The 14,258-nt window shown below is 44.5% G+C and overlaps 1 protein-coding gene across 2 annotated transcripts in view; it reads left to right on the forward strand.

Moving 5' to 3' along the window:
• Positions 1-14,258, forward strand: part of ABTB3 (ankyrin repeat and BTB domain containing 3) — a 304,327-nt gene that overhangs the window by 288,730 nt on the left and 1,339 nt on the right. For both annotated transcript variants that reach the window (XM_072655838.1, XM_072655840.1), the window contains 2 exons: positions 6,720-6,788; positions 8,601-8,714. In XM_072655838.1, coding sequence (XP_072511939.1) covers positions 6,720-6,788; positions 8,601-8,714 — 183 coding nt within the window. The remainder of the gene's footprint in view (positions 1-6,719; positions 6,789-8,600; positions 8,715-14,258) is intronic.

The raw sequence follows: 14,258 nt of genomic DNA on the forward strand, positions 1-14,258 counted from the left end.
GTAGTTTACATTTTATGGACAGTACTAGAGATGTTACCTTCCTGATATTGTTATAGATGAGAAAACTGATTCTCCAGACAGTCATTCAGTCAATAAGCATTTGTTGAACTCTTACCATGTGTGAGACACATGTGCTAAGCTCTTGGAATATACTACACAAAGAAAGGCCAAAAAAATGGTGCCTATTGTTACAGAGCTCATTGTCTTACTCAGGAGATAACATGCAAATAGCTATGTGGGGAGAAGACGTATACAATGCAAAAGGGAGGGAATTTCAGAAGGAGGGGGGCACCAGAGGCCTCCTGCCAAAGGTCGGGTTACTAAGTGGGGAAGGAAGCTAGGAAGCAGAGACCAGACAAGGAGGGGGAGAGATTGTTATGAGAATCAATGGAAATAACCTATGTTAAATGCCCTGAAAGCCTTGGGTTCTCTAGATGCTGTTTGCTGTTAGTATTATGTTAACTTAAACTCCTCTCCTCTAAAAGCTATATGGCCCAAAGAAAAGAGTCTCTTGCCCATCGGAGGTCCCAGAAACACTTGGGAAGTAAAACCTGACACCCTCCACATCCCTCCTACACACACACACACGCACGCACTCACGAACGCATGCACGCACACATACACACTAACTCTGAAACTCTCCCCAGTTCCTGTGAATGCCTTCAACAACCCCATTGAGCATGGGGCTAATTGGGAACTTCACTGTCACAAGTATTGGAAGAGCTGGCCTAGATTAATCATTGGGAGTATAATGGCTTTTGACTGGGCCTAGGGTTCCCTGCCACGTTAGCCTCAAGTTATAAAGGGAAGGGACGAGTTAGTGGGGCCCTGGGGATTTTCCTGGCTCACCTTCCCCCACCATAAAAAGGAGTGATCTGTGATTTGTGGCTCGAAATAGCCTGAGTGGAGCTGAAACCAGCCCTGGAGGAGGGTCCCAGGCGTCCTATTTATTTCACTTCCACACTGATGGGAGAATTTTAGTAAATGAAAGTGTGCTTTTGTCCCCAGGATGTTTTAGCATCATGTGAAGTGGGGGGAGGGGCTGGTATCTGGGGCCCAGACTGAACAGGAGTTTGAATCCCAGCCTCAGTTGGTTTAGAGGCTGCCAAGAAAAACTGCCCCTAGAATGAGGGTCTTTTGCTTCATAAACATTCATTTGGTTTCATTCAGCTCCCCTTTCCTGGAAGCCCCGGGGATGGCAGGTCAATTAAAATTCCTTCTCTCCAATCCAAAGTCAATTGTGCAATAAGCAGACTGGCTTTGCCACAGCTCTCCAAAGAATGCTGTGTTCCAGGAGAGTGGGCATCTGGGATGGTGGAAAAGGTATTGAGCTTTCAGTTACAGGATTGGAGGGCCAAAGGATTTAGTGCTGAGAGGGCCCACAGAGGTCACCTAGGCCACCTCCCTTTTACAGCTGAGGAAACTGAGGCCTGGAGAGGTGATGTAACAACAAATCATAAATCTAAAGGTGGAGGGGCCCTTAGAGGCCACCTCCCTTCTTTTACAGCTGAGAAAACTGAGGCTCAACTCCCTCATTCATCAGATGAGGTAAATGAGACCCAAAAAGAGAAAGTGACTTGCTGATGATGATATGGGTAGCAAGTAGTTATGACAGGAGTTGAACCCAGATCCTTTGGCTCCAGTTTCATGGCTCCTTTATTAACTCCTCACTAGGCACTTGCCATGATTAAGGAAGGCTGCTGTCCTCACTTAATGGCCTCAACACTGACCAAATAGATGGCCCTGTGGGTGAAGGTTGCTTTTATCAACAATCATTTAAGGTCACCTTCAATTCACCAATCCAACCAATACTTACTAATAGGCAATAAGTGCGAAGATTGAAACAAACCCTACTCTCAATGAGCTTGCATGAGAGATAACAAACACATATCTAAGTCGATACAGCATGAGTATAAAATGAATAAAAATATATACAAAGAGACAGTTGGGGAGAGCAGCAAAGACTTCATGCAGAATAATAGCAAGATTTATATAGCACTTTCTATGAGCCAGCACTTTACAAATGTTATCCCATTTGCTTCTTACAACAACCTTGTGATGTAGGTGCTCTTATTAGCGCCATTATATAGAAGAGGAAACTGAGGCAAATAGAGGGTAAGTGACTTCCCCAGTGTTATACAGCTAGTAAGCGTCTGAGGCTAGATTTGAACTCAGGTCTTCCTGACTCCAAATTCAACATTCCATCCACTGTCCCATCCAGCTGTGTCTATCAGAAGATGATGCTTCATCCTGAGGAGAGGGATGCTTTGAGGCAGAGGTGGCAAGGAATACCATCCAGATTTGGGGAACAACCAGGGCAAAAGCTTGGAAACTGAAAATGTAGTGTCCTGAGTAAAGAAGAGACAGAAGGGCAGATTGAAGGGATGGCAGAATGCTACAAGGGGAATGATGTCCAGAGGGGATGGAAAGACAGGCCAGGGCCAGGTTCTGAAGGGCTTTCAAAGCCAAATAGAAATTTCTGTTTTATCCCAGATGCAATAGGAAGGCACTAGAGTTGATTGATTCCCACATTCAGATCAACACAGAAGGAAAATTGTTTTGGTAATGGTGCAAGAGATGGAATAGAGTGGGGACAGACTTGAGGCAGGGGAACTCATTAGGAGACTGGCAGTGTGAGATAAGCACCTGAACTCAATGGGAGCTGAGGGAGTGGAGAGAAGGATCAGCCAGAGGGATGGTTTAAAGATCTGGCAACAGATGAAATACGTGGGGCGGTGAAGAGGAAGGCGTTGAGGATAACAGCAGGGCTATGAACTTGCAAGATTAGGACAGTGGTGCCTTCTACAGGAATGAGGAAATTTGGAAGAGGGAAGGATTTGTGGGGGAAGATGAGTTCAATTAGAGACATATTGACTGACGATGCCTATAATCATCCAGTTTGGAGTGTCCAATAAGCAACTGGTGATATGGAAATGAAAATCAGGGGAAGAGCTACTTGGAAAGCCAGTGCTCCCTCACTGCGGCAAAGCCAGAAGAAAAGGAGCCTGGGGTCCTGAGGCCATCAAGTGAGCGCTCCTTGGTCAGACTTGATCTCATAGCAGGCATCCAAGTTGACATTTCTGAGCCCCTGTGGTCTTTGTGGGGAATGAGGGTAAACCCAAAAGATGCAGAATATGTTCAGTGGAGTATTTTTCCATAACACTGGGCAAACCATGTCACCTCTATGACCCTCTGTCTCTTCATCTGGGAAATGAAGACAATAATACTGCTACAACATTCTGTCTAATGGCTGTTAACAGGGGGAGGGACTTGATAAGCTATAACACTTGAGGAGTAGCATAACTAAATTATTCCTGTTATAAACAGTAATTATGAATGCTACAAAGAGTTACTGAGGCCAACTGCCCGACATTAACTGATTCATCCTTGCGTCCCATGCTAATGACCACAAGGGGTCGAAGTAGGAATGTTTGGTTACCATTTTACAAAAGCCAAGGCTTTCAGCAGCCAGGCAGGCTCAGGTCAGGAGGCAAGTGATCGGTAAAGCCTAACGCTGGACCTATGGCAGGCCCAGGCACAGACTTGGAGAGCTGTTTATGTGCTAGTATAGCAGGCCAGCAGCAGTATCTGTCAGGGGCACCAGAGGGGAAATCTCCCAGGAAACAATTAGGTTTAGGTTCTTTGGGGGCAGAGGGATTCTTAGTTTGGCGATGGCCTTCATTCATCAAAAGTGAGTTGTCTTGGTAGAGTAAGCATAAAAATGGGAGTTGTTTATCATGGATTTATTCAGTTGTTCATAGAATCCTAAAATATCAGAGCTGAAGTAGGGAAGGAGTGGTCCTCAGAACAGGGAATGTCAGCTGGAAGAGTCCTTAGCATAGAGAATATCAAAAGTGGACAAGACCTTAGAACATAAAATATTAGAGCTGGAAGTGACCTTAGAACAGAGAATTCTAGAGGTGGGAAGAAAGCTTAGAATATGGAATATCAGACCTGGGAGGGGCTTTAAAACAGAAGATGTCAAAATTGGGAGGGGCCATAGAACAGAGAAGGTCAGAGCTAGGAGGGGCCTTAGAACAGAGAAGGTTAGATTTGGGAGGTAGCTTAGAACAGGGAATGTCAGGGCTGGGAGGGCACTTAGAACAGGGACCTCAGACTTAGGCTGGAACTTAGAACCTGAGTTTTCAGAGCCAGGAGGACCCTTCAGACATGGAATGTCAGAGGAATGAGGAACTTTTAGAACATGAAATGTCAGACCTAGGAACACATGTCTGAGCTGGGATGGATCAGAAAACAGAGAATGTTAGAACTTAGAATGTGAATACCATAAAAAAAATTTTAGGACACAGAACATCAAAGCTGGGAAGGTCCTGAAAATATGGACCATTGGAGCTGGATGAGATTTGAATGATTTTCTAGTCCAATCCTCCCCAATTTTATAAAAGAGACAACTGAGGCCCAAAGATGGGCAATGACTTGACCAAAGTCACTCAGCAAGTTCATACTAGAACTACCTCAGACCCAAAATGCAGAATCACAAGTTCACATACCTAGGGCTAGAAGACCTAAATCTTGGATTTTCTATTTCTTTGGAGGAAAGATCACTGTCTCTAAAGTCAGAGGATCTAGGTTTAAATCCTGCCTCTGACATTTGTCTGCTGTGTGTCCCTGGACAAGTTACTTCCCCTCTCTGAGTCTCATTTCATTATCTAAAACATCAAAGGCTGGAGTAGATGGCCTATAGAGCTATGATCCTATTATTCTGTGCCATTTCCCTTTGCTGGGACTCAGTTTCCTCATCTGTAATATAAGGTAGGTGGACCAGATAGCCTCTGAGGTCCTTTCAAGTTCCAGAGCTATGATCTGTGCTCCTGAGGTTAAGTTCAAGTACCTTGTGGACACTGAGCCCCTGGGAAGGGCAGTGACTTGCCCAAGGTCACTTGTTGAACCCATGCACAAAGCTGCCACTGGATAACCATGTGACCTGTGAAAGACTATCTGACCTCACTGGGAATCATTTTTCCTTTTTGTGAGATGGGTATGAAAATGTTCCTCACCCATTTCTCCTCAAATCAAGGTTACATAGGACTAGAGGACAAGAATTGCAGCTCTCATTCTGGCAATGCATACATTTCCCATGACAATATGTGATTGTTCTTCGATGAAAAGGAGAAGGTTTTGGGAAATGTCTTTCCTGGACTTCATAAAAACCAAGTTTCCCATTAAAAAGATGTGGCATCAGGCTTTCTCATTGTAGCTGATTTCTAAGTCAGCCCAGAAAGACGAGTCTAAGTCCTGAGGTCATTTGTGTCCAGCTGCCATCTTGAATGCTCCTTTAGCTGATCCAGTCAAAATTCATCAGTGAAGAGGTATAGAATCACAGAGACCTTGGACATCTGGGCCAACTCTAACCCAATTTACAGAGGAGAAGAGTGAGAACTAGTCAGGGGAGGCAGACTTGCCCAAAGTTACATGGAGAGTTAGGTTGTCACATGGGAATAGTATCTAAAACTAGAACAGTTAATCCAACCCCTCATTTCACAAATAGGGAATCTGAGACTCACAGTGGTATGTGTGTGGTAGTGTAACTAGGTCAAGGTCACACAGGTAGCTAGTCATTGGTAAGTCACAGGCTCAAAGAGACCTTAGATCAGGGGTAAGGAACCTGTGGCTCTCTAGGTCCTCAAGTGCAGCCCTTTGACTGATCCCAAAATTCACAAAAGAAATCCCCTTAATAAAAGAATTTGTTTTATAAAACTTGGACTCAGTCAAAAGGCCATATCGAAGGACCTAGAAGGCCACATGTGGCCTCGAGGCCATAGGTTCCCCACCCCTGCCTTAGATATGTACTCCATAAGTCATAGAATCTATAGCCAGATGGAACCTCAAGAATCTTTGTGTGTGTGTCCTGGACCCCTCTAGAATCTATGAAGCATATGAAGCCCTTCTCAAAATGTTCCTAAATCTATAATAAAACAAAATATTTAAGATTGCAAAGGAAACCAGCTAGATTGAAATATCATTATCAAAATATTTTTAGAAGTTCAAAGATTCCAGGTGAAGAAGACCAAACCTCTCATTTTCCTAATGAGAAAATGGAGACAGAGAAAATCGGTGGGACTTGGTCAGATTCACACAAGCCAATGAGCAGAAGAGCCATCGGGCCATTTGCATTCAGGTCTCCTGATTGGGAAGGGAAAGAGAAAGGGAAAGGAATAAGCATTGATAGAGAGCCAGGCACTGTGCAAAGAGCTTTTTGCTAATATCTCAGTGCTCCATAACAACAACCCTGCAAGGGTAGGTGCTGTTACTACCCTCATTTTACAGAGGCTAGCAGAGGTTAAGTGACTTCCCCAGGATCATACAGCTAGTGAGAGTGGTAGGCCTCATTTGAACTCAGGTCTTCCTGACTCCAGGCCCAGTGCTCTATCCCTCCATATCACACTGACTTCTATCACAGGTCTAGCAATTCTTGAAGAGGCAGTGTGGTTCAGTTGGAAGAATACTGGTTCTGGAGTGAGAGAACTTGGATTCAGATCTTACCTTGGATGCTTATTACCTGACTGATGTTGCTCAAGGGATTTAACCTCTATGGACCTCAGTTTCCTCATACAGAAAATGAGAGAGTTGGACTATGTGACCTTTAAAGTCCTTTCTGGGTGCCCCATCTTTGATCATATTAGCCTTTACCAAGCAATGGGTGATGCCAATAATCTGACTGATTAACAACCCTTTTTTTTTTTTTTACTCTCTTCTAGCTGGTCATGCAGTACCTTTACTATGGCGGTCCAGAGTCACTTCTCATTAAGAACAATGAGATAATGGAGGTTTGTGAAGTTTCACCTGGGATTTCTATAATCCTGGGTTGCCACTGGGCCATATTTTGCTCCGGGGAAGGAGACCGCAGTACTTCCTTAAAAAGACAGACATCAGTGTCAGGGGTGGAGAAGCAGGAACATAGCTCCGACTCAGGAAGACCAGTCTGAGGGTTGTTCAAGTAGTTCAGAACTGAAGAACTGTGGGTCTGGACTATGCTAATGGATGTGAGATCAGAGAGCAGATGTGACCAGCAGTAGCTTCCCAGTGCTGCTGACAAACAGGAGCTCCCATGGCTGGAAAAAACGGATGGTTTCCGTCATCCTTTCGACCAACACTTTCTTGGTTCACAGCACTGAATTAAGTGCTTTGGGATATACAGAGATACATAAGATATGGTCCTTGTCAGCAGTCAATTAGTAAGCTCTTATTTAGTGCCTATAGTATACCAGGCATTCTACAGCGGGGTGATAAGTACGAAAGGACAAAAGAAAACCATTCTCCCCGTCACATGTCATGACATCTCTCTTCAAGAACAAGGACACACAACAATGATATTCAATTGGAGGAATCAGCATGTTTGTTTAAGTACATACAAAATAAATGCAAGGTCATTTGGGGGGAAGGTAAGGAACTTATAAATCGTAGGGGACTGCTCTTAAGAGAATGACTCCGTTCCCACATGGGGTCCAGAGACAATTGGAGATGGCTTCCTCCCATACACTCATGAACAAATAAATAAACATTCATGTATGTGTGTGTATATGTATGTGTATGTATATGTGCATATACCTATTCATGAGCAATCATTCCTGCCTACACAGCTATGCATGTACATATGTGTATGCATGCACGTGTACATGCTGGGGTGTGCAGAAAGAAGCCTTCTCCAAAAGTGTTTATCTGTGGACCCCATGTGAAAACATAGATGTTCTGTTAAGAGAAGTCCCCGACACACATATATGTGCATATGTACGTATGTGTGTGTATATACTATATATTACCTAAAATATATTATATTACCTAAAATATATTATATATGGTACTTCTGCTGTACATTATATATATATATACACATACAGATAAAAATAAAATGTACGGCAGACATGTCAAACTCTTGTTTTGACAAAACTCCCAAGTGCAACCTGAGCCAGATTAAAATGTCAGAGAGAAACGTTTAACTAGATAAATGAAAACGTAGTACAACACAGATAATGTTCATTTGTGCTTTTCGGAGTCACTAGGCAGCCCGCAGGGTCCACTTCTATCTGAGTTTGACCTCGCTGGTGTACAGAAATAGCCAGAAAAGAAGCCAGTGTGTGAAAAACACAAACCAGTAAGAGGAGTTCAAAAGAGGGGGACAGAAGTGCATCCTGTTGGCCCAAGGCAGGCTTCATGGAAGAGTAAGCCTTTGAACTGGGTGCAATGGCAAGATTAAGGGATTCAGACATTGGTCGGTAGACAGTGAGGGGCCATTGAAGGTTTCTGAGTACTGGAATGAGAAGATCAAAGCACTGGCCTGGTGATGTTTTTAGGATGAATTGGAAGGGAAAGAAAGAAAGGATGTTGGAAGATCCATCAGGAGGTTGGGGAAATAGTTCAAGTGGGAGCTGCTAAGAGCCTGAACTAGGATGGTAGCTAGAGCAGAAGCGAGAAAATGGGTGCTTCTAGGAAAGACCCAACAGATTAGGCTAATTAGATGTGAGCAGGGAGGGAGAGGGAGGAATCAGAGGTGACAAAGAGATTTCTTTTATATACATAGAGAGTCAGTCCCATTCAAGGCAGCACGACAGACTCCCTTTGTGTGTATTTTTTCATGTTAGCTCCTGTCTGCCGCCAAGTTTTTCCAGCTCGAAGCTTTGCAGCGGCATTGCGAGATCATCTGTGCGAAAGGGATCAACACGGACAACTGTGTGGATATATACAACCATGCCAAGGTATTAATGCCCCCAGCCCCTTTCCCAGGGGCATAGGAAGAGTCTGGTTTGTGGAAACTCATGGCATTTGGGTGTGTCTGGGTGATTGCCTCGCCAGACTTAGAAGGCTCAGAGACGGAATGTCCTATCCCCATGATGTCCATGTCATCGTATCTCTTCTTGTCCCTGGGGCACAGAAAAGGCAACTGATGGCCTGGAGCATGGGTGTCAAACACGGGGCTGGACAGCACTGCCCTAGAAAGACGCCTCTTGGCTCCCCAGGGGAAGGCATGAAAGGCAAGGTAGGAAATGAAGAAACAGGAGGCTGGCTGGGGAAGGAGGCCTAGATGGTCACAGCATGGCAGCGCAGACCAGTAGAGTGCCATGAGGCCAGGGAGGTGGGGGAAGCAGCAGCTGCTGCAAGTGGGGGACTGTACCTCCCTCCACCACCCCAGGGGAAAAGGTGCACATGCCCATGCTGGCTCCTTGGGACTTAGCCCTAAGCACTGTGTCTGAAATATAGTGAGTGCTATATAAATCCTTATTCCCTTTCCCCACCCCTTCCCTAGTTAGGGCTCTTGGCATATAGTAGGTTCTTTGTAAATGCTTGTTAATGGACTGATTGAATGCCAGGGAAGAGAGGTGGGCCATCCAGCCCTCTTCCTAGATCCCTGCTGTTTGCTAACCATGGGGCCGTAATCACCCATTAACATCTCTGAGCTTCTTTTTCTTCCTCTATAACATGAGGTGCTTTGACCAGATGATCTCTGGAGTCTCTTCCATTTCTAAATTTGTGATTCTCTATGGCAGACCACTCTCCATGATGTGACTTCCCTCCAGGTCTCAGTTTCCTCCTCTGTAAAATGAGGGAGTTGGACTAAGTGCCCTCTTAAGGGATCCTTCCCATTCTAAGTCTCTGACCCTCTTGACCTATGGTCCATTTTTAGACCTGTCGGCTGCTCTAGAAAAAAACACTTACCTGTCGTCTCCTTCATCCCCCCACGCTGAACTAGGCTGAACACTGAGTCAGCCAGAAGTCACCTACCTGGGACTCTCAGCGAACCAGGGGATCAAGGAACTAAATGACCAGAGGTCTTGAGAAAGCTTTTGTGAGCAGTCTGCTGGGGGAAGAGAGGATGGTTTCACTTTTTGTCTGTTGATTAAGCAGACTGCTGTCAGACAACCCCCCATACACACACACATAGATCTATCCACCCATCTATTTATCTATCATGTGTCTTTCTCTTTATTTTTCTATTTTTTCTGGTTTTCAATCAGTTCCTTTTTCTTTCTTCCCCTTCCTCTCTCCCCTCCTTCCTTCTTTTTCTTTCTTATCTGTCTTTTAACATACATTTATAAAGGATATTCTAAATGTTAAGAAGATCATGATTAGGAAGCCTGGAAAGAGGGATAATAACCTGGAGCTCAGACTTGTGGGACGCTCTTTATTTGATCTGGGAGGTGAACTTACTGAGGACAAGGGTAACATGACATGACGTGCTTTAGGAAGATTGCTCTGACAGCGGAAAAGAGTATGAACTGGAGTGGGGAGAGATTTGAGGCAGGGAAACCTGCCAGCTGCTATTGCCCCAGCCCAGGCAAACATGTTGTCTCTCTACATATAGCTCTGTCTCTGTATGTCTCTGTCTCTGTGTGTCTCTGTCTGTGTATGTCTGTGTATGTCTCTCTCTGTCTCTCTGTGTGTCTGTCTCTGTCTCTATGTCTCTATCTCTGTGTCTCTCTCTGTCTGTCTCTCTCTGTGTCTCTGTTTCTCTGTCTCTGTCTCTGTCTGTCTGTCTGTCTGTCTGTCTCTCTCTCTCTCTCTCTCTCTCAAAGTCAAATCCTGTAGAGTTGTCAGTGGAAAATCCCTTCCCTTTATGTAGTTCCCACAGCAGCAAGATATTTTGGACAAAATGCTTCTTTAACTACAACCAATGAGATCAATAGTGGAGCCTTTATTATCCCCCATTTTACAGAGAAGGAAACTGAGGCTGAGAGGTGTAGTGAAACACCCAGTAAGTGGGAGAGTCAGCACTTTTCACGTGACTGAGCTGTCCTCTTCTTTTCTCCTATGGATCCTTTTTCCCTATACCATCAATGCTCCCCTGCCAGCCCCTAATCCGGCTTCACATGGATTCCATTACTGGCAGATGGTACTCCAAGTAGAGAATCATTTAATAAGGACTATGTGATGGGGGAGGGAAACCAACCCTTGGCCTTGAACCTTAGGAAACATGAGAAGGCAGACACAAACAGCCACATTCCAGACGTCAAAAAGGACCTGACAATATTAAGTCTAACCCCTCATGACAACTTTCCATATAGAAAGAGGCCAATGATGACTTTTATTTTAACAATGCTTATTTTCCAGCAAAGCGGTCCAGAATTAGGAAGGCTGCAGCATTTTTCGGCTCATTTTCTTTATTTACAAAAGAAGAGGAGTATGTTGGTAAAAGTTTAACAAACAGTTCTCTAGGAAGGGGGCAGGGAAGATATGTGTATAATACACTTTTAGGCTTAACTTGCATTATTAACATTTTCTCCATCTTACATCTTGACAATGAATAAAACAATCTTTCGAGCCCTTATTTGGGGTCTACTGATTTCCAAGGTGGAAATCAATGTTCACTTAGAAAATTTGACAATTGACTCTCTGGTATGAGCTGGCTCTAGCACACTCCTGCAAAAAAAAAAAAAAGCAAGCAGAGATTTTTATATTGAATGGAGTAAGCCAGAGATCAGGAACCAGCAGGAGAGTGAGGAGAGCTGGGATAACCAGGATCCTGTTAATCATCATGACAGTTAGCATTTATATAGGATCCTTTACAGGCAGCTAGGTTGTGCTATAGTACACCTAGTGCTGGGCTTGGAGACTCATCTTTCTGAGTTCAAATCCAGCCTCACACACTTACTAGCTGTGACCTTGGGCAAGTCACTTAACCCTGTTTGCCTCAGTTTCCTCCTCAGTAAAGTGAGCTGAGGAAGGAAATGGAGAACCAGTCCAGTATCTGAGCCAAGGAAACTCCAAATGGAGTCACAGAGGGTAGGACACAACAAAACGGCTATGTCCTTTACTAATAACACAATAAGACTTCTAATTAGCATTTTGTGGCTTATGTGGCACTGGACAAATGTTATCTCATTTAATTCTCAAAACAACCTTAGGAAGTATGTGCTATAATAATAATCCTCATTTTATAGTTGAGAAAACTGAGGCAAACAGAGGTTAATCGACTTGACAAGAGTCACCCAGCTACCAAGTATCTGAAGCTGGATTTTCCTTTGTATCTTCCTGACTCCAGGCCCAGCTCTCTGTACACTGAGTCACCTAGCAGGATGGGCAAGGCAGACTTGGAGAATCAGGGGAATAAAAAAGGGTCAAGGAAAGGAGGTCAAGGCAACAGAAAATATGTGACATAATGACAGAATTCAGGATTTATAGTCAGAAGTTTTTATTCAGTTGTGTCCAACTCTTCATGACCATTTGGGGTTTTCTTGGCAAAGATACTGGAATGGTTTGCCATTTCTTTTTCCAACTCATTTTACAGATGGGGAAACTGAGGCAAACACAGTGAAGTGACTTGTCCACTCACAAAGCTAGGAGGTGTCTGAGGCTAGATTTAAACTCAGCTCTTCTAGACTCCAGGCATGACTCTCCAGCTGCTATACCACCTCGCTGCCTTGTAGTCCAGGCACCTGGGTTCAGACCCTGGCTTTGTAGCTTTATAACTGTTGGGTTGGAGAAAGGGTTGGTCTAGATGGTCTCTAAAGTTCCTTCTCTCCCTAATACTCTCTATGATTCTACAGATCTAAGTGTAATGGAAGGAGCTCTAGCTGAGAGTCAAGGGATCTGGATTCAAATTCTACCTCCACCACTAGCTGGGTGGCCTAAAGAAAGTCATTTCTCCTTTTGGCCTGACTTCTTTTACCTGCACAAGGAAAGGCTTGCATTGGCCAGGCGCTAGGGTCCTTTTTAACTCCATGGTTTTATGAGTCTGCAAGGGCCCAATCTCCTCTTGGGCAGGCTGAATTAATAATCGTACTAATGCATTCAAGCCATTAGGATACCACTGAGCACTTCTCCAGTTTTGTGTCCTAAATGACACGTCCTTTTTGCTTGCAGATGGTTGGCTCAGTGGGCTACAGCTTTGTGCTAATGAGGCCAAGGTCACAGGCACACTTCGCATGTATGCCACAAAGCAATACACTTTTTAAAATAAAACAAATTTGTCATTAATGATTTCTCCTTTCTTGGATCACTGCCATAGCTCAGTGTCTCCTCCCCACCTCTGCCCTCCCTGCCCTCTCCTCATCTGCCCAGGGGAGGAGGATGCCCCATCATAATGAAGAAGTACAGCTTAGCAAAGTAAATGAACATGCTGGCCAGGCTGGAGAATATTTGCTCATTTCCTCCACATCTCTGCCCAGGAGAGAGCTAGTAGCATACTGCACACAGGACTAGAAAGGACCTTAGAAGCCACCATCCAGTCTGACCCTCTTGTGACAGATGAGGAAACTGAGGCCTGGAGAGAACCACAGCTGGCCACTAGTCAGAGCTTGGGTGTCTCGGTGTGATTTTCCTTCCTCTCTTTTTCTCCTGCTTTCTTTACTTTCATCAGTTCGTATAAATTTTCCCAAGTTTCTCTGAATTCTCCATTTCTGCACTGTCCTCATCATTGCTTCCAGGGAAGGTGATACTCCCTTCATACACCACAACTAAGGCGAATATCTTGAGTCCACTCTCAGCAGATCCCTTCCTTGGGTACAGCCTCATTGGACTCGTCTATGATACAGTCAGGGGGCTTGGGATCTTAGTCGCGGAACTGCAAGGAACCTCAAAGAACCATCTGATTCAACTCCCTCATTTTATAGATGAGGAAACTGAGGCCAGAAAAGGGAAGAGACTTAACCAAAGTCACACAAATCATCCTTGGTACAGTCAGTTGCTCTGATTATAAATCCAACACTCTTTCCTCAGTATCATGCTGTCCCAAAGTCACTACTCTAAAGTTCTGTTCTCTCCCTGGATGCTAATCAATGATCAGTTAATCAACAAGCATTAATCAAGTGCCTACTGTGTGTCAGGTACAGAGCTAGATGCTAGGGCTACAAATGTAAAAGTGAGACTGATCTTGTCCTCAGGAACTTTCCATTCTCCTCCCCAAGGAAGAATTGCTCACTTTCATCTCCCTCCCACTGATCCTTAGGCTCCAGCCCTTCCATTTCTGGCCCCTCCGTCCCAAGCCCAATGACACAGGGCTTAGTCATCTTGTATTCTAAGTAAGGTGAGAGCCCTGGGCATTTACTGTTTTAACCCTTGTGTGGGCTGTATCTGCAGACACACAGGGGACACACTAAAGCAGGTAAGCAGAGAGCTAGTACAGTGAGAGTAAGAGAAACCAGGTTCAAATTCTACCTTTGTGAGTTTGGGCAAGTCATTTTGCCTCAGTTTCTTCATCTGTAAACTGAAAAGGTTGGATTAGACCCCCAAGGTCCCTTTCAGGTTCAAACATGTGTTTCTATATATATCCCTTCCCCTCACTAGGCCTCAGTTTCCTCATCTAT

The sequence above is a fragment of the Notamacropus eugenii genome, chromosome 3 (assembly GCF_028372415.1).
Source record: "Notamacropus eugenii isolate mMacEug1 chromosome 3, mMacEug1.pri_v2, whole genome shotgun sequence".
Classification (NCBI taxonomy): domain Eukaryota; kingdom Metazoa; phylum Chordata; class Mammalia; order Diprotodontia; family Macropodidae; genus Notamacropus; species Notamacropus eugenii.